The following is a 19,764-nucleotide window of genomic DNA, read 5'->3' on the forward strand; positions in this document are numbered from 1 at the left end:
CTCCTGCTCTTTAGCTTATTCTATTGTTTCAGTTGTTGGTTTGTTTTGGGGTGGGTTGGTTTGCTAGCTGATGGACTGTCAAAGAACACTTTCCTTTCAGAATTGTCCTTGCATGCAGCAACAAACTGTTGCCCCCCCCCCCGTAGGCATTCTTTTGATGCGCTGTTGACATGATGCAAATCAAAGAATACGTGTGGTTTTGGTCACTCGCGGAGTAAGGTGTTTTTGGTCCCCCACGAATAACAGACTCCACAGTTGTTATTTCACTGAGGCGAAGTGTGTGCCAAAAGAGACATTTATAAGGTGTCACTTAATACCATAGGCCTATCCTTGTAAATTGTGACAGAGAACAGAATTTGAATAATACCAAAACAGGCTATCGAATTACAGTTCAGAGGTTACTAGGGATACACTTGTAGGATGCACCATTTTTTGAAGGGGGACACTGAAGGCAATATTGTTTTTGCGCAATTCAATTAAAATAGGGCACGTGCTCCTGTGTGTGCGCCCCCCCCCCCCCCCGTATTGCAGAAAAAAGACGTTTTACTATGAAATGCATCTAGTAGCGCCTGAAACCTGGTTTTTCAAAGCCCATCTCAGATAGCTCTGCAAAGTAGTGCCTTTCGTGGTTGTACTCCACCCCACCCCACCCTACCCCCTCTCGCTAGCTTCTCGCCGACTGTCCTATTACTCGGGACCCATCATTATGGCGTTGTTTTCTAAATTGGTTTACGACGACTGCGATGTAAGGAGCGTGTTCACCGACGTCGTCTCATCAATATAGGCTCTCGTCTTCACAGTAATCAAATCTCGGGCTTTGGTTTTGTTTGTCTGACCTTGACGTAAAATAATTGCGCCTTTGATGCCCCTATTAAATATTATGTTATTAATTAGAGATCAATTGACATCACGAGCTACGTCAGCTCAACCCAAATTCTGTTTCCCATATTCCTTTTCCCATAGGGCTATGTTTTCGTTTCTAATTACGTTTTCGTGGGAGATGTTTTTCCTGTATTTGGTGTTTTTTGTAAGTTCAGGGATCAATAATACAAACAACTCGTAGCGTAGCTGAAGCCAGATCGTTCAGCAGCATCCCTCGAGGTTTGAGAGTCATTTCCGTCCTGTAAATTGGATATCTTCCCGGGCATGTTGACATCTGAAGATGGACAGGGCTAACTAAACATTTCATATTGTAGGACTATTTTTCAGCCTCAAGCAGCTTGCTTTTACCCAGACAAAACAATCCTCAATTCTGAATACATCTGCCCACCGGTGCAGGAGGCTATGATAAGGAACGGACAGTCGACTACTGCATAAAAAGACCTTCGGGATAATCGTTCATTTTAAAGGGCATTTTTGTCTTCATTTTTTATTTGAACTCTCACCGCAAATTGTAATCCAATTTGCCATTCTATAAAAGAATAAATTTGCTATTTTAAGGGGTTTTCTTGTTGTCCCTTCCCCCGGCTTCCCAGGAACAAGTGCATTGGTACTCTGTGGAGGTAAAGAATCATCCTCCGCCTATAGGCAAGCATATTATGAGTTGCAATGCGTTACGCCTGATGGGGGCCGCGCACCACGAGTTTGCATTGGTCTTCAAGGTTTTTCTTCTCACTTCGGCAAGGTTTTCCTTCTCATTTCTGAATTCTTATAAGTTTTTAGTTTTGTGTGTTGTTTTCTCATCTCGTCTCATTTCAAGTAAGAACCTGACGAGAACAGCTCTCAAAATGATATAGTTTTGGAGATTTGATTAAAAAAAATCTTTAAGAAATTAATTCAGGTGTTCACCCGTAACAGGGAACATTAATAATTGTGTATAAAGGGATCATCAAATAAAGTCTATTGTTCAAGTATCCTTGCTTACAACTGAACAAAAAGAAGCATCCTACAACAACTTAAATACTTAACAGACGTAATCGACTGTGATGATGGACATTCATCTGCATAAAAACAATACAGCTTCAAAAACGTTACAATTGGACCTAAAGTGCGAGAATTCAGTTTTCTATTTCATGGACCCTTTGGTGGTGGTTCGCCCGCGTGGAGCAGAATTTTAATGGTTAGACCTTTCTATATCTGAAGAATTGGTTCATGGAAAAAATCACAAATTAAGGCTACTTGAAAAGCAGCTACTTTAAAAGCAGCAACTTAACGTTTCCTAATCAACTCACGAAACTTGCATAACCATGCAAAACCCACGGAAATTTAAATCTAAATCTAAATAATTGTTTACACAACCAGCCGGGTAATACTGCATTCAGCCCCCCCCCCCCCCCCGCCCACCTTTTTTTATAGAAGGTATTGAGGTTAGGGTCGCCTCGAGTTTTCAATTGGTTTACCCAATCGTTCTCTGTGTTTTTCTTGCAAAATAATTACAGATTCAATTTTCCTCGTCGTCGAGTAGAGTGCTTGTTTGTAGCCATGTAAAATTGATTGGAAACAGCGGGCCTCGTACACGGTCAATACGACAGTTCCTTTTGTTATAATTGAGCAATTTCCCAGTAGGCCTATTCTCCAAACAGTGCGGTACTATGACCGTCGTGAGTAGAGTGCTCGTTTGTACGTGCCTTATCTTGCAAGAATTAAAGGCTGTATTTCAAAAGCTATACTGGGCCATGGCAATCTCGAGCGAGTGTAAGGTTGCACACCAGTAAAGTACATTTCCATAGACCCTAATGATAAATGCCCCCACTTCAGAAATTCAGGAAAAATACTCACAACTCTCGGAGGTGTTCAAGACGTACATCAAATTAAAGCTTATTTCATCATCTTTCATTTTCTGTTCAATTTTCTGGGGGTTAACCGATGACTTTTGAGAGAAAATTCCATCCAAAGATGATCGTCCCTAAAAGCAGTCATGAAGCCCATCGCCATTTTGAAAATGGACGCCTACGCCCCATTGCAAAATAGAGCCATTTTAGGGCCTAATCATCATCCACATTTCACAGAAATACGAGCTCGCCGAGTATTCTGCACGGCTTCCAACCTTCTTGTTTCTACAAATCCTCAAGTTCACGGCCTTCAAAATGCTCTAGACTAATACTTAAGAATTTGAGGGCATGCAAATCGTGATTTGGCCGGCGTAGGCAATTTCGGACCGATTTACTGGTCTGCACCCGTAAGCGTTGTTAATTTCTAAGACGTGACTGTTGGTCTATATCACTGCTGTAGACGTGTTTTCATGAAAACAAGCTACAGGGTGACCCAATAAACTGCAACCCTAAAACATTTATAAAAAAAAAAAAGGATCAGTGGATTTTTATGTTTTGAACAATACAAGATTGTTCATTAAAGCTGAGAGCTTTTTCTTTCAAATACTGGAAAAAAACAATGATGAAAATATTGAGTTGCTGTGAAAATCACAATGTAAAAGTAGTCCTTTTTTATCCTGTACACAAAACATTACCACAGTAACAGTACAAGGTATTTTCACTGTACCTATTTTGTGCATGTCCTAATCCTTACAAACAACACTGGCACATAATATGACAAGAGTGCAAATGAATTTGATGGGAATACCTTTTATTTTCCATATGAAGAAGTATCTCATCCTTTTTAGTCCTATTTCAAACTCTGTCAGCATCATAAATATTTCAAAATACTAATGGAATGAAGGATAATTGCACAGTAGGCTTACCGTAAAATGTTTCACTGTTTGAAGTACTTGTAGGCCTACTTGTGTACAGAATGAAAAATTTTACATAGTTGGCATTTTCTCAGCAACCCAAAGTGTTATTTTCATCATTGTTTTCAGTATTTGAAAGAAAAACGTCAGAGGTTTAATCTGATACCTAAAGCATACAAATCCACTGTTACCTTTTTTTTTATTAAGGCAAATGTTTTAGGGTTGCATTTTTGGGGATGGTCACCCTGTAAAAGAAATAATTCAAGACAAAGCATTATTGTGTAAGACTGAACATGTCTTTATTTAGTCTTCTAACATCATGAGTGTGCTTTTATAAGTCGGTGCATTTGCATAGCTGGGGAAAAACAACCTCAATCCTGCTCATCCCCTATCCCTCTACGGATTCGTGAAGAAAAAGGGGTAAGAGCGCCCCTGGCGTGAACAAAGGTCCAGTCCCCCCCCCCCCCCACGTCTCCACCCCACCCCCTTTCGAATTTGCGCGCCGGCCGTTCTCTTGGCCCCAGCCGAAGTGGCTCATTATGACACAATGCATCACGGTCGTGGTCGGCATGCAACTAGTTAGGTTTTGCAGTTTAAAAATTGAACCACTATATTATTTTAAAACCACAGACGATATTTTTTAACAAAAATAAATGTTTACACTTCTAATCACTTCAAGTAAAAGCTAGTTGTTTTTTTTTCTGTTCTCAAAATGTTAAGCCCTTTTTTCTGAGCGCAGTTTACTGTGAGCATACTCACAATATACAAAATTGTTCGTGTTGATATACGTTACAAATTTGTACAGCCCCTTGAAAAAAATTGTTATAAAAATCATATATAGACGCTATTCGATTTTCTACTAGTACACCACCGTCGCAAAGTCACATGATAAGATTCATGATTTCTTGAGAAAAAAATTGCAAACGATTTCTGCAAACTTAGGATATAAGTTCTATTCGTTTTTGTGATCTTCTATGTGATTTTACTTGTGAACTTTTAATTATCACAGTGGACGAATAAACAAAAATAATGTTTTGATGCATGGGTTGATCGAATTAGCTTGTACATGTATTTCACATCGCGACTCTAAACGGCAGGAACCTTATTATGTTTTAAATAACTTCTCATTTGCAACAAATTGTACCAAGCGATCACACTGCAATGAACGGACAATGATGATCTGATGTAATATAATGCCATCGTTAACATAGTAAATAAAGTCATTCAAGTAAAAAGACACGAACTGGATTTAGTGGCTTTCAGACCTATGCAAAATTAATGTTAAAACAGAACGATCTTCGAAAAAAAGGACTTAAGTTCAGTCAATTTTATAAGTAAATGCAATAGTTTCACATTTCTACTGTAATGCTTTTAACATTCCAAAAAAGCCATTCAAGTAAAAAGACACGAAGTGCAGTTTTGTTGTTTTACTTAAGCTTCCGAGTGTTGTTCTTATCATGAGGCCCTATCAAACGTTTCGCATCAGAGGTACGGCATTTTACAAGAGTGGGTATACCAACACTGCAGACGTCATTCAAAAAAACACTTAATATTACCGAAATTATTTTATTCCGGTAAAATGAAAAATAATAATAATAAATAAACGTCAGTTTGTAAAAAAAAAAATAACATTAAAACTATTATTGTAAAACTTGATTAAAGTAATGTAGGCCTAAAAAATAAAATCAGTCCATATAAAAAAGAATACAATTAGAATAAAATATAAATTATCACTCAGATATGGTTTGTTTTTGTCATGTCCCAATCGTGATTACTTTCATGTAGTGATTTTTTTTATTCCACACCAAACGAGGCACGTCTAGATGGCCATTACGCAAGTTGCTTGAACTTGCAAATTCAATTTGCCAATGCAACGACACAATGCATTCTGCTAGATTTACAATATGAAAATACTGTCGTCCTGCAGCCAATAACCATTATTGTCTCACCTTTCCCTTCAAATTACATTCTCGATGAAGTGCTGCTTAGCAACGACGTCAGTATTATACGTTTTGATTGTCGAGGTGAGAAATTGACGGTTAGAAAAAAAAGATGCGCGTACCTTCATAAGTAAAATATGATTGCTGAAAATTCAGCTCTCAAAATGTAGTATAAAAAATAGCTTTGGTATAGCTCAGTACAGAATAGGACCTCTGATTGTTGTGGGTTTTTTTGCCATGTTGAAATGCCAGAATAATTTGATCTTATACGTTTTTAGGTAAACAAGCTGATTTTTAAATACCATGAAGACAATGAAATTCTTACATTACCTAGTCCTCGCCGCATGAAAAACAAGTTAGGTTCTGAAAAGGAAGGAACTATTTTTGTTCCATTTCCGAAGACCAAGATTTGATCCAGTCGTCCTTCATACGCGACACAGCCATAGCGGAAGTAAAACAACAAACAGGAAAGGAAACTATCGTTTATAATTTGCAACCTTCACCCACTGATGCAGTCATTCATTCTGAGGGTCGACTTTCAGTAGGCATATTGTCAAATGAAAAAGATAAATATTTTAGGTCCCATCCAACTCATCATGAATTACGCGTAGACGATCATTTTTCTCACGTCGGAATGTTTCCGATGTGTGGAATTTCGTGAGTGGGCAGATAAACGTAATGTTGCAACACAGAAATGGCTAATTAGGGGGAAAGGGACAATAATTTGTGCACAGAGTTTGTTGGTTGAAATCTTAGTGATTTTGCGAAAGTTTGAATATTTGTGCCTGTAGTCGGTGATTGTGCGGGTTATGATTGTGTGTATTACCACTGTGCCCGTTTCTTTCTTTTTTTGTCGCACAGTGTTTCATGCGCGACACCATAGGGTGTGAAATTTAACTTTGACATTTAATTTACTTCATTTCTTGAAAATGTTTTCAATCTCCCGTCATGTAAGGGATCCTAAGTGCAGGTGGTTGGGGGTCGTTTGGAAGCTTACAGGTTGCATTCACCTGAACATACGCACAAAAATTGTCTTGCCGAGACAATCTGCCCGCAAAATCTATAAGCGGGTAATACAAGGACAAGATTCGTTCTCAAATAAAATCCGCAGACTTTGGACTGCACCGTGTTTTTCTCCTAGTATGCTCCAACTACATCTTTTCAGTCATGTGGTTGCTAAGGCAAAGCGTTTGCCGTTGTTAAGCAAAGCTAATCCGATTACGTACTTAGACGTTGTGTTTCTCAGAAAATATGCGCAGAATGATTGAAAAGTTAAATTATAACGGAAGAAGAAATTCTTAGCTTCATGTCAGTGAAAAAATCGCCGTCATCGATGCCGAAACGTCAATACTGATTACCGGTATAGCTGACCTTCAAGTCTGGAAGAAATCGTTCGAAAACTTCCCCAAATCTCTGTATTTATATCTACTACTCTCAAAATTGTTATTTCACGAGCAGTTGAACACTTAATCATCTAAGTATATTTCGAATTTCAGCTTAATATGTTGTTGCAAACGCTAGTGCTACAATTTGAACGATCTCCATGGAAAATTTCGACTATGATTTCTGCCCACCCAAGTCACATGCATTGTTCAGCAAAGCGCCTTAGGCGCTACGGTTGACAAGCCACACAATATCGCATTGTAGATTAGCATATTCATTAGCGTCACTCGGCGTGTCATGGCGTGGGTCTCGGTATCGACCAATGGAAGCCGGCAAAAAGGTTGATATTTATCAATTAATAACTCGTGACGGAGACTTTTCTCAAAATTTTTACTGCACACCATAATGGATAGGAACTTAATTAATATTAGTAAGGCTTGAAAAGATTGACAGCTATTGCAAACGTCAGTGTTACAACTTTCAATGATGCACGTAGCCTGGCCTATTTTTCCAATTTCAACGAAAGTAATGAACATCACAACGATTTTTGGCACATACTTGGATCATTATGAGGAAAGCAAACCCTGAAAGTTGCATGAAGAAACAGTCTTCCAAACGGGAGAAATTAATTTTCAAAGATTTCGCCCGCCAACGTGAACATGTGTGTGCACATGTAGTTTCATTCAAAATGAAGTGTTACGTAACCTTTAGAAATCGCCCTTCGCAACCGTATGACTGTTTTCACTATATCCATAACTGTGTTATCAAACTTGCTGCTACCACTGCCCCTAAAGATTTGTGTAGGTTTTTGTGTGCAATGTTTGTCCCGACGTGAAATCAAATTCAAAGTCCTGTGGACGTGTACGTGAAGTTGATTCTTCTCTATAGCATATATATACTGCAGTCCTAAAGGTGTTTTTTTAAGGGAAAACACAACATTTGCAAACATCAAAAACTAAAACTACCAAATTATTTTGAAATACCTTGCTGGACTGTTAGTGAATGACAGTCTAAAGCACCTGTAAAATCATGGCACCTGGTATACTGTCATTTTCAAGAAAAGTGGTATTTTTGTATTAATTTCCAACGCTGGTCGGCCGACCAGCGTTGGGAAAAAATGTGGGTGTTTTTTTTTCAAATACTGGCCCCATGTTGACCATATTTAGTTAGTCCACATTTGTTTGCAATCGATTACACACTTATATGAACGGGTACAAGCCAGCTAGACTGGTTCACTGACATTACAATTCCCCAATGTCTATAAATTGCTCCGTTTCCTCTTATATGGAGTCAGGGAACCAGACTACAGGAAAATGATTGTTTTTCTTTGTTTTTATAGCATTTACGAACCCAAAACGTCAAAAAAGTCAGTGTAACCATATTTGCTATATATTACCCCCCCCCCCCCCCCCACAAATCCCATCCATTTCTGATAATTACAGCAAAAGCAAATGATGTACATTCCCTTTAACAAGAAGACTTTTCAACTATGCGGCATAATTAGACAGCGGTGATGTTGACTGCTGGGAAATAACAATGAGGATTGTTTCCAAGAGAGCTGTTCCCGGATGTGATCTTATACTGCATGTATTTTAGCATGAAATTGATCACTTGCGAAGTCCGAGCGCATGTAATCATCCGCTGATGACCCACCACGCTGGTTATCGGCTTCTCGTGGCTATGTTCGTGCTGCGCCATTGGTCGGCGTACGACTAGCCTTTTATCACAATGAATTTCGTTTTTAGTGACAGACGAGAGATGTGATTGGTTTGTTGATGCGGGCATTAATTCATGTTTGACTGGTTACTGTAGGTTGTTGACGTCACCAGGACGACGACAGTTGTCGTTGGTTATAAAGACACCTGGAGTTTACTCGTTGCTATGATGGTTCCTGCGAATCCACACAGAGCGCCCAGCACGCCAATAGTCATTAACACGTAGGAATCATCATCTTTTCTCCCGTGAAATGTTTTCGCCATATCACTCTGCATGGTAGAAACAACAAAATCAGTCAAAATGGTAAGGTATTGTAACAGATGAGCAACTTTTTTTCTGGTGATCGTCGGAAGGAGTCCTTTCCATCGGAATGCACCCTAGCTCTAAGAAACGATTAATGTTTGAAACTTGAGACTTTCACTTTTCTCAAGTTTTAATTTTGTGATACATTTCGTAAGTCACTTGAGCGTTATAATCAGCGATTAATCAGCAAATAAGAGGGGTTAAAGGTGTGAGATATGAATGGTTTATACACACCCAGCCTCCTTGTCGAGCTATCCAGACCACCAGCCTTTCCCTTACAAACCTGGTCAAGCTGACCACTAACCGGTCCACGAAGGCTGCATAATCATAGCTACGCTGTTGTACACACTCCACGGCCAACTCGCCTGCCACAGCAAACATAGCTACCACACGGGCCCAGGTGATACCGGCCCGGAATAGCTCGTCAGCTACGCCAAGGAAGGCCTCCTCGGCAACCTCCTCAGAGCTAACACGGGTGATGTTCAGCTGGCCGAAGACGCCTCGGAACAGGCTTGGGTATAGCTGCTCCAACTCACCGCTTACTCGCTGCAGTTCCAACATGGTCTCGTGGATCGTGGGCCCTAGCGGCGGCGCTGGCGGCGGCGCTGGCGCCGGCGCCAGCGGCTTGTGATGAGCGGTGGTGGCGGCGGTATGAACGTAGGTTTTGCCATTGGTACTCGTGGCAGCGGGCAGAACTATGAAAAAAATTATACAAAATGGATGAGAAAATAATACTCTTGATAAATCTTGTTTTGGGTCTATTAAGAAAATAAAAAGCTTCAGTCAGAGTTGAATTACGAACCCGACCCCTCCCCAGTCTGTCTTTTGACCCCTCTGTCCCTATCTATATGAGAAAGGTCACACAGGGCCATACCCGTTCGTCCCTTCCTCACGAGACCAAGTTGTCTGAGTTTGTGGTGGATAAACTCGTTGCATAGAATAACAGCCTCTTGCGTAACTGCATCTTCCATGGACGGCATGACTTCGGCTACCACACCGGGCTGAAATGAAAAGATAGAACAAAGCACGTCAGGGTGCCGACCAGTAACACGAAATTTCCATGACACCTGCGGTACATGCCCGCTCTTCGTGAAAAAAATCCGGGGAAATATTCCCAGCTCTCACTGGTGTTCAAGACATACATCACAAAGATGTGTTTAGCCTATTTCAACTTCTGTTAAATTTGGGGGTGATTTTTCCCTCCAAAGATGATCCCCACAAAGTAGTTCTGAAGCCCATCATCTCCTTCAAAAATAATATCCCTCCACTGCAAAATATAGCTACTTTCGGGTCAATTTTCATCCCGCATTTCTAATTCAAAGACCAGTACATGTACTTAGAGAAGTGAAACATTTCACTGCTACAAACTTAGTTTAGTGGGAAGAATCGTGCACCCTCGGAAAACAACTTCTAATTGACGTCTTTAGATTAGAAAAAAAGTCGTAGAAAACGATTTGCTATGTTAAAAAATTCAAAAAAATTTCCCACGTATTGTTTTATGCAAATTAGTGCCGCCATTACCGAAAAATCTATTTTTCACTATATCTCAGCCAATATTGCAGATAACTGAACGAATTAGGTGTCTAGACCATGTTTTCAAGATCAGAGATCACAATAAAACTACATGTATTCTGGAAGTGACCACATGTGTCTGTGGCATAGGAATATGCAAACTAGTGCCGCTAATACGGGAAAATCATGTTTTTGGCATATCTCAGCCAATACAGCACATAACTTTATACACAAGTGTCTAAACCCATGTTTTGAGGGTCAAGTATCGTTAGAAGACCATTCACGAAGTAACGTGTGTCTTTGGCATGAAAATATGTAAATTCTAAAGTGCCGGCTTATCAGAAATTTGATTTCAGCCAATATTTTATTCAATTTCAGCCAATATTACAGTTTATTTTGAATATGATGGCTTAAAATTAACTTTGATCATTACTGCTTATCAAAAATCCATCTGTCAACATTAGCTGCAATATTGGCTGAGATGTTGGCTAAAAATCAAATTTCTGATAAATCGGCACTTTAGAATTTACATATTTACCTGCCAAGGACACACATAGTTACTTCGTGAATGGTCTTCTAATGATACCTGACCCTCAAAACATGGGTTTAGACACCTTACTTGTGTAGTTATGTGCAATATTGGCCGACATATTGGCCAAAACAGTCAAATTTCTTATAAATCAGCACTTTAGAATTTACATATTTACCTGCCTAGGACACACATAGTTACTTTGTGAATGGTCTTCTAATAATACTTGACCCTCAAAACATGGGTTTAGACACCTTACTTGTGAAGTAATGTGCTATATTGGCCGAGATATGCCAAAAACATGATTTTCCGGTATTAGCGGCATTAATTTGCATATTCCTATGCCACAGACACATGTGGTCACTTCCAAAATAGTTTTATTGTGATCTCTGACCTTGAAAACATGGGTTTAGACATCTAATTCGTTCAGTTATCTGCAATATTGGCTAAGATATAGTGAAAAATTGATTTTTCGGTAATGGCGGCACCAATTTGCATAACAACAATACGTGAGACATTTTTTTTTCACTTTTTAACATAGCAAATTGTTTTCTACGCATTTTTTCTGATCTAGAGACGTTGATTAGAAGTTGATTTCCGAAGGTGCACGATACCCCCTTCTTTCCACCCAACTAACTGGTCCAAAAAACTTCTTTTTTTTGTACCGTATACAAATCGTAAGTTGACTGGCGCAGGTAATAGCCTTGGCCCTATTTTGGACAAACGGGGGCGCTGTTATACAATAAAAGTAGACTGCAGACCTGACCTTACAGTCACATAACACAGTAAGTAAGATTGAGTTCCAATACTGACAACCAGCCCATTATGGACTCAACAAAGCGGCAGCTATACACCCAAGTATGATTTATTAGTGCATCGACATAAAACGATCGAAGCGAAAACGAAAATCTGAATTCCTATCGACCCTAAGGCCTAAGGGCAAGACATCTTCATTTCATCGATCACTACATATATAGTATTGAATCAGCGCGCTAAACGCGTGTAGGCCTACATATTGCAGACCCATCCAACATTTAGCAGGTTCCATACGAACGGTGTAAAAGGAGATTCTGTTCCCCCAGGATACCGTCCCATCCCCTAAGCAGATATCCATGGTCATTTGCCAGGATATACAGTTTCTTGTAGGAAAAAGTGTCCCCCTAGAGGATATTTCTACCTCAACGGAGAATGTGTGTGTGCCCCCGGCCCCTTCCCCAGGATGTCATGTCCCCACACAGGAAACGTTAAATATCTTTCGATTTTGACTACTAGTAGGCCACCAGGGTATTTTCCTACCCCTAACTAATATTAAACTCGGTGTAGTACTTTGGACCCAATGTCAACGTCCGCCACAATTAATTCACACTCACAGAATAATCTTTGTACCGCCACCGCGCCTGGCTAGTGTGACACGGTGAAAGTATATTATGCGTTCTCACACGCACACACACAAAATATTCAACCAATAAAATAAATCATGACCATGCATACACCAGTCGCGATATTTCGTTCAAAAAAAATGTCAGTTGTAAAATCTCGAACAACCGCAGTCGGGCATGGCCTGTATTTGAACCTAAACAGGGGGACAAAGTATCCTTAAAAAAAGGGGGACAGAATGTCCAGTCGGACACTCATTCCTAGGATACCCCGGACGGTTAGTACGGGGGACGAGAAATCGGGCCACACCGACATGAAAACTATGAGTTATTATTGGCCGCGGCCAATGAGTTTCGTGGTTGAATGTATTTTGAGTTTTTATTCTTCCGCAGATGACGTCGGCTGTACGCTTGAACTGAACAGAAATGATTTATGACGACCAGAGTGCACAGTGAGTTGGACATGACTATTTTGCACACAGAGACGATGGCAATGCATTTTCGTTCCTGGCACAAAATCAATACAAAGCAAGGTGGAGAGAAAGTAATGATTTGATGCGTACCGGCGCTGTATAGCAGGAACCTTTTAAGCGGGAAGTTCATCTGCTTGAGTCATATACGATATGTCAACCAGCGAGCACCACTTGAGAGAAATTGCTGAAATTGCAGTTTAATTGACGGTCATTCGTCATGTGAACTGTCATCGAAACTGACAAACAATCATTTATGAGAACTCAGTACATGCCAAAGTCTCCTTAAGCTTACATAATACCCTGAATTTGGAAATCACCGTAGGTTAATCGTTGGCCGTTGGTACATTGCGATTTTTTTAATGGAATCCTTGAAATGCACGCGTCAGTCCCTAAAAGTCTTTAAAAATCTTTATTTTTGTTTTTATACGAAGTATTCATGAACAAGCCCATGTTGTTATGGGTAGATGCTATGTCTTGTATCTTACTTGAGTCAAGAAAAAATACCACGCATCCAGTGTTTTTTTCTATTTTACTCTAAGGTAGACTCTCTGGCACTTCTTGTATTTGGATTGATTAAATAACTATCAGTTAATGTAGGTACCTTATGCACAAAATGTCACATTGGGCTAATTCCAAAATGACATCACAGCAACCACACCCTCACGTGTCAGAAAAAAGGGCATTGTAAATAGTGGAAGGACCACTATCCAGGGGATGGGGTGGGGGGCATGTTCCCCCAATAATTATTGGACGGGGGACGGCAATGGCGATGTCCCGTATATAGATTTGTATCCAAATTTACATACAATTTGCACTGTATTTTTCCCAAATGGCGAAATAGCTCTACGATATTGCTTGTCTTGCACCCTTTTCACGTAAATGCAACAACATACTGCATGAGCGTAAACTTTACGCGCGTCAAATGTACGTACATGTATATATACATGCATACTTACACGTTTGAGCAGCGACCCCAAGTGTGAGGCCCTTCCCCCTTTCAACCCCCATCCCCCCGCTTTTCGAATTTCTCAAGCTGCCCCCGCTCCCAATGTTGACGCCGCTCATGAATTGGTGACTCCAAAAAATGAAATTCAAACCAAAAGTTCACAGAGGCATGTTTATTCGCACAAAATATCTGTCGATGTGAAGCGTTGTACATTGTATATATATGTATCGTAAAAAGTTAATATATATAGGGGAACATCCATGTAAAACGAGTCCTTTGTACTGACATTTTCCTCCTTTTTAAGAAGAGTGGTGTTTTTGAAATCAAAATGACATGTTCATATACTGGAATGGGAGTTTGTCACTGCTGTTCTAATGGCACTGCATGGCCCAATCTTCCATGATTTATTGACATTTCATCGCTGAGTTGTTCAACCCTCCGTCGAGTGCTGACATTTGTCACAAGTGTAATTGAGTGGAAACTTCTTCTCCTCATCAGACCCAGTCCGGCGCGTCCGGCGGGACAAACGGCGCGCGCCACCCGTGTTGCAGCCGTTCGGCGGTTGCGGGCGGTGGACCATTGGGATCGTACCAACGACACAAGTATTTGCCCGTGGGAATCGACCGCAGAAGACGGCGAGAAGAGTGCAATATAATTATGATAGAAATTGAGGTAATATTGAAGTTTTTTTTCATTGTAATGGGTATTTCTCCTTTCAAATATTAAGTATCGTTTTCTCGTGGGGGAAGGGAAGCTTGTTCATCCATCAGACTGGCGCCTTCGATCACCAGTGACCATGCATTATTAGGATCCTCATCATTTGGCGTCAGGCGACAAACATGGCATCTCACAAGACAAAGATTGCTGCTCAGTGCTAGAATGGGTCGCGGCAAAAACCGGCTACTTAAAATAAAGATGGTGTGTACCCTCTCCCGGAAGCCACACGAATGCCGGAAATGAGACTGCCTCCCTGCCGTTCACTTCATTACTGAATCACAAGAAAGAAATTCCATATATCATATGGTTGGGAATCTGGAGAGGCATTGGACAACTTTCGCATTCCTAGGCACCTAAAGGCAGGTCAGCCATCATTAGTCTTCTAGCCATCATACATTTCATTACGGGCGGTGACCCGGCTGCACCATGCATGATATGAATGAAAACTTCATGACTGACACGCACACTGTCATTGCTCCACATTGAATTGAAGGAGATTTACAAACTTAATTCAAAACCGAAAGACGACGAGCACCCACTGGCACTTAAACATCATCTGCCCGCAAGCGCAATATATACGTCACGAATGTACTACTCTTGGTCGAACATAGCACTCAAACGAGTCACGCGTTAAGCGAAAACTGCCACAGATAGGGCCCAACGGTTTCAAGAAATATTACGCACCATTAGCCAATCTACTTGTCGCAAAACCAGGCTGTCTTCATACCCCGAAACACTTATTTAATATAAACACACATAGTCGGGTTGTGTAACCTCAAAGGGTCATTCAATATACGCTTGCAAGTTCGTGAAATGTCAAATAATACTCCCCAGGCTATCTGAACAAGCGCGGAAATTTCCCTGGGGACGTTCGTTCCGTTCGATTTCATGGCAGTCAATCTTTTACGCTTTTCCCTACCTTGCAATTATCTGTATACCTGATCCCACTACGTAATAATCAATAATCAAACCGCCAAACATACGGAAGATTGAATACAATATTTGATTGTCTTGTAGGCCTATGTAAAAAGAAATCCTATGAAAAAAAGTAATGGAGCCAAATTGAATGGCTATAAGTAACTATATAGCTTTTCCCATCATTTCACTTTACTGATTTTGCAAACAAAGAAAATCTTCGATAAAAGCACACATTATTTGTAGCCACTGACACCACGAGATACCAAGAATAATCTTTCTTGTACAATTATATTCTGATCGGTACATTTCTCAAGTACGAGTAGGTATAGGCCTACACGTACGCGTGTGTACGTATTAAGGCACGGTTATTTACCCTGTGTCAGAGGTCATAGAGACACTGCTTCCTGGTCGACCTCTAACTCTACAAATTGAGTAAGCTACCCTTCAGATCAAAAGTAGTACCGGCGGAGCAATCATCACGGCTCAGGAAGAAATCAAAGGGGTGTGCAGTGCCACGGGGTCTACATTTACATGTACATGTACATGTGTATATATTGCATGATCATCAAGGCAGCCTCGAATCGAGGATAATCTGCCTCATTTTCCTCCTTCTTCACGTTGGGCACCTTTCCGTCTTTGGGCTTGACGGTGACTATGCATATATTGCACGTAAGGCAGGAGAGCATTAATACAAGGTGCACTGTCCAAACTTATCGCTCAGTGGACCGCGGCAGCACGGCGGCTAGGCGGAAGCTGTTTGCGACTGCAGCCGTGCCCAGCCGATCAATCTTCTGTCGCGCGGCAAAGCAGAACAGAAACGGCGTACGTTAAATCTTGAAGGATAAAGTGGATAATACTGAAATATGCATAGTGGAAGTCATGGAATATTTAACTGAAAGCCAAGCTTACCAAAAAAATCTGAAAGCAGAAACATTATTTCCATATTTGTTCCAAATTATGTTTAGTAGAAGTCCGAGTTGTTCTGAAAAAAATGTTGTAAATATTTAAAATGCCCAAATCTTAAATCGTTTCCCCAAAAAAAACAAAATTCATCTTTGAAATAATGTCCGAATCTTCCAAAGCCTGCAAAGTCTTTTCTGAAATTAATCCTCCACTTGCCTTTCCGCCCTGGAGTCTACACACACAGGGCAACAATGAAACCCAACATCTTAAAATTGAATTATTACAAACGAATTTTCTGTGATGTAAACAATTTCAATGTTGCCAACTGTACCTGCAAAGGACACACGAGTCAATTTCCACAAGCAACCTGGAGGCAACCAAACGCGCAAGCTGAATGAACCCCGTGAAGAACAATGTCCATATTTTCATCAATTTACAATAATCTCTCAGAATTAGAATTTGGTTGTCGATTTCTTGACGGAGATTGCCTATAATGCTGGAACAAATTGCCTGTAAATGCACACGGCCCTGTACTCGTACCGTTGGCACCATGCTGCACTGGATGCGTGATTCATTTTAACACGGTGCATCATTATTGTGCATTGCACCCCATCATAGATTACTGCATGATTACGTTATCGCGGGATATAAGTGTCTCTTTTTTCATTCCGCGTCGACGCCTTTACAGAGATTTGGGAATTTAATTTAAAGTGGACTTTTTGCTTGTCCCACAGAGTGGGCAAGCCTACGTCGTTGCACCTATCTCACTGACTGACAGACGGCTACAGTACTCGGCTATCGTATAGGATTGAGTTGTACGCTGAGGAATGGGCTAAATCCGACCAAATGAGTATACGCATGCAGATGCATGAAAAGACTTCCAGTCAATCCAGTGAATAGCCATTCTGAATCAGATGAATAGAATTGTGTGGGCTGTGGGGCAAGCTTTGCTAGTCTTGCCTCGTCTAGTTTCTGAGACAATTGGTCCGTAGAGTATTAGCGACAGAATATGCCTTTTGCATCCCCCCCTCCCATGACACAAGGCTAAGATGTGCACGGGATAATCTTCAGACACAAATACCCCAGGTAGTAATATCCGGCCATCCGATCATAATAAGAATCATAATCATAAAATCTCATCTCCAACGATCGAAGATGGTACAAGAAAACCACCGGTCTGTCGGCGGTGCGAGCTTGCGGGGGAAATCAATGCCTGATATCTATCCCTCTCGGGTCGCGGCTGTGTCACACATTAATGGCGAGTCTATTTCACACTTGGGTGTTTTTGCCAGATGCCGTACTATACTTCGTACCACGGCCACCGCAGTCTCATCTTGCACATCGTGATCTGCACGTGCTATACAGACCAGCAAGGTGTTCACTTGTCGGTATTCACTCAAATTTAACCACTTTTTTCTGCCCTCTGACGCCAGTGTCTTGGTGTCACCGAGTTCCTTTTGCACGCGAAGGCGAGGGTTACATGCACCCGGACATATTCTACACCACAGCAGCCAACTGTTATCTAATTATATCGTTCCAATAAGTGTAAAATATAAAGGAAACTAATACTCTGCAAGAAATAAATGAAATCACTGCAGTGTAACCTTTAGAAACTGCAATCTTTCCTGCCAAACGTAAAACTCACAAACAGTTAATGTTAAAGTTGCAGTTCAGTCGCGAGGTGCGCGTGTCAGCCCTACACGCGCGACCAACGCAGAGCTAATTTATATGCCACACAGTGTATAGCCTATACAATAATTATTTGCATGCAGCACCGTGTATCTACGAGGTAATTTATGCAATGCATTGTATATAAAGAAAACGGTTTATTTTTACAGAACGGCCGTTCTATACCAATTTTTATATTTAAGACACGATATAACAATCATTTTTATAGACTGGACACGTGGCCGTTCTATAGACCAACGAAATTAAAGTATTAAGACACGACCTAAGAATAATGTTTTAACGGCGCCCCTTGTGTCGGGCCCCCCTCATATAAAAAAATCATACCTGACCTCTTGTGATTCCTGACAGAGCAGCATGCTGCTGAAGTATACCAAAACATACGCTAATTCTGCTTACTTAATTTGTTTACTGATTTTTGTTGGATCTAGAAGGACCGTCAGAATGCTTTCTAGCCATCGGTCAATGGACAGTATATTTTGCTTCAATCAGGGGCGGCGGAACCGGGGGGGGGTGTTTGCCCCCCCCCCCCCCCCATTTTCCCAAGTGCCCCTTTTGCGGCCATAAATGTGCCCCCTCGAGCATTAAAGTGCCCCCTCAAGATACAACAAAAATGCCCTTAAAGTATCTTACTATTTCTTAGAAGTAACCATTTCCCACAAATGGTATAGATATTTTTGATATAAACGAGGAATATGAAAACCAAGTCCCAAAACCCATACAATACGCCCTGAAAAGGGGCACATAATGCATATTTAGCATATAATCCCCCCCCCCCCCCCCACCCACTATTTGATTTTACGGAGGCCAAGTGTCCGGTGAAAAAAACGTGTCGACATTTCAGCACGGGTTTGCAAGTGCCCCTTTTTGGTGATATGCCCCCCAGTTTCAAACCCGTTCCACCGCCGCTGGCTTCAATAATTAGTCGTTCCAGGTTGTAATTAGTATAGTACAAAGAACTAACCTCGAGTTACGCCTGGAAATTATGCGCAGTTTGAGAGCTTGCGCGCATGCGATTGTGTGTAGGGAAAGCATTTGGTTTTTTACACTAGAATAATGTAGACTACTATTTGCCCGTGCGTAATTCATCAAGCTCGGCTGGGAAGAAAAACGGAAGAAAACACAGAAAACAAGTTCCATTCCCGCCAACAACATTCTTGTGAACTACGATTTCTGGTAAAATGTAACCAGTTATGAAAAATATATATTAAATATTTCCCCCGTCTAATTTAATATTATACACATTCGTGCCAAAAGAAACAGTTTTCCTAAAGCCAACCAACACATCGTCTCTTCGAATCTATTTTTATGACTGAAAACAATACTTGCTTGAGTCATGCCTTTGTGCTTGAAAAGGCCATGAACAGACAATAGGCACTCACGTGTGAAGACAGACAAACATTATATTACCAAGTGTTGGGGACAGTCACGCACAAACGCGACTGATCCAGCAGAAATTATCTTTGTATAAATTTAAAAAGGAAAAGAGGCTCACCAATGCCTTATCTTGTCAGAGGTGAGGCCAGAACATCGCAGTTTCCTTCAGTCTAATCCTGAGTCGACGTGGTGTTATGTTCGGTAGGGCGGCTTGCTGACGCGATGAGCCAAGAACACGAAGATTTTCTTTAACTCGCTAGCCGCCGAGTGCTCTGAGAGGCAATTGAACTCCGCGCTTTTTGCATGTCGCACTTCACATGCCTTGTCATCATCTAGTGGACGGGATATCGGTCGCGTGTG

At 41.0% G+C, this 19,764-nt stretch overlaps 1 protein-coding gene across 1 annotated transcript; it reads right to left on the reverse strand.

Moving 5' to 3' along the window:
* Window positions 1–8,761: 8,761 nt before the first annotated feature.
* On the reverse strand, window positions 8,762–19,764 carry LOC119723799 (bcl-2-related ovarian killer protein-like). The gene is made up of 4 exons (XM_038194665.1): window positions 19,523–19,764; window positions 9,842–9,968; window positions 9,202–9,662; window positions 8,762–8,933 (listed from the first exon to the last, which is right to left on the reverse strand). Exons 2-4 carry the CDS (start codon window positions 9,945–9,947, stop codon window positions 8,799–8,801), a joined length of 702 nt encoding a protein of 233 aa, XP_038050593.1. The 5' UTR covers window positions 9,948–9,968; window positions 19,523–19,764; the 3' UTR covers window positions 8,762–8,798.

The sequence above is a fragment of the Patiria miniata genome, unplaced genomic scaffold (assembly GCF_015706575.1).
Source record: "Patiria miniata isolate m_02_andy unplaced genomic scaffold, ASM1570657v1 HiC_scaffold_17, whole genome shotgun sequence".
Taxonomy (NCBI): domain Eukaryota; kingdom Metazoa; phylum Echinodermata; class Asteroidea; order Valvatida; family Asterinidae; genus Patiria; species Patiria miniata.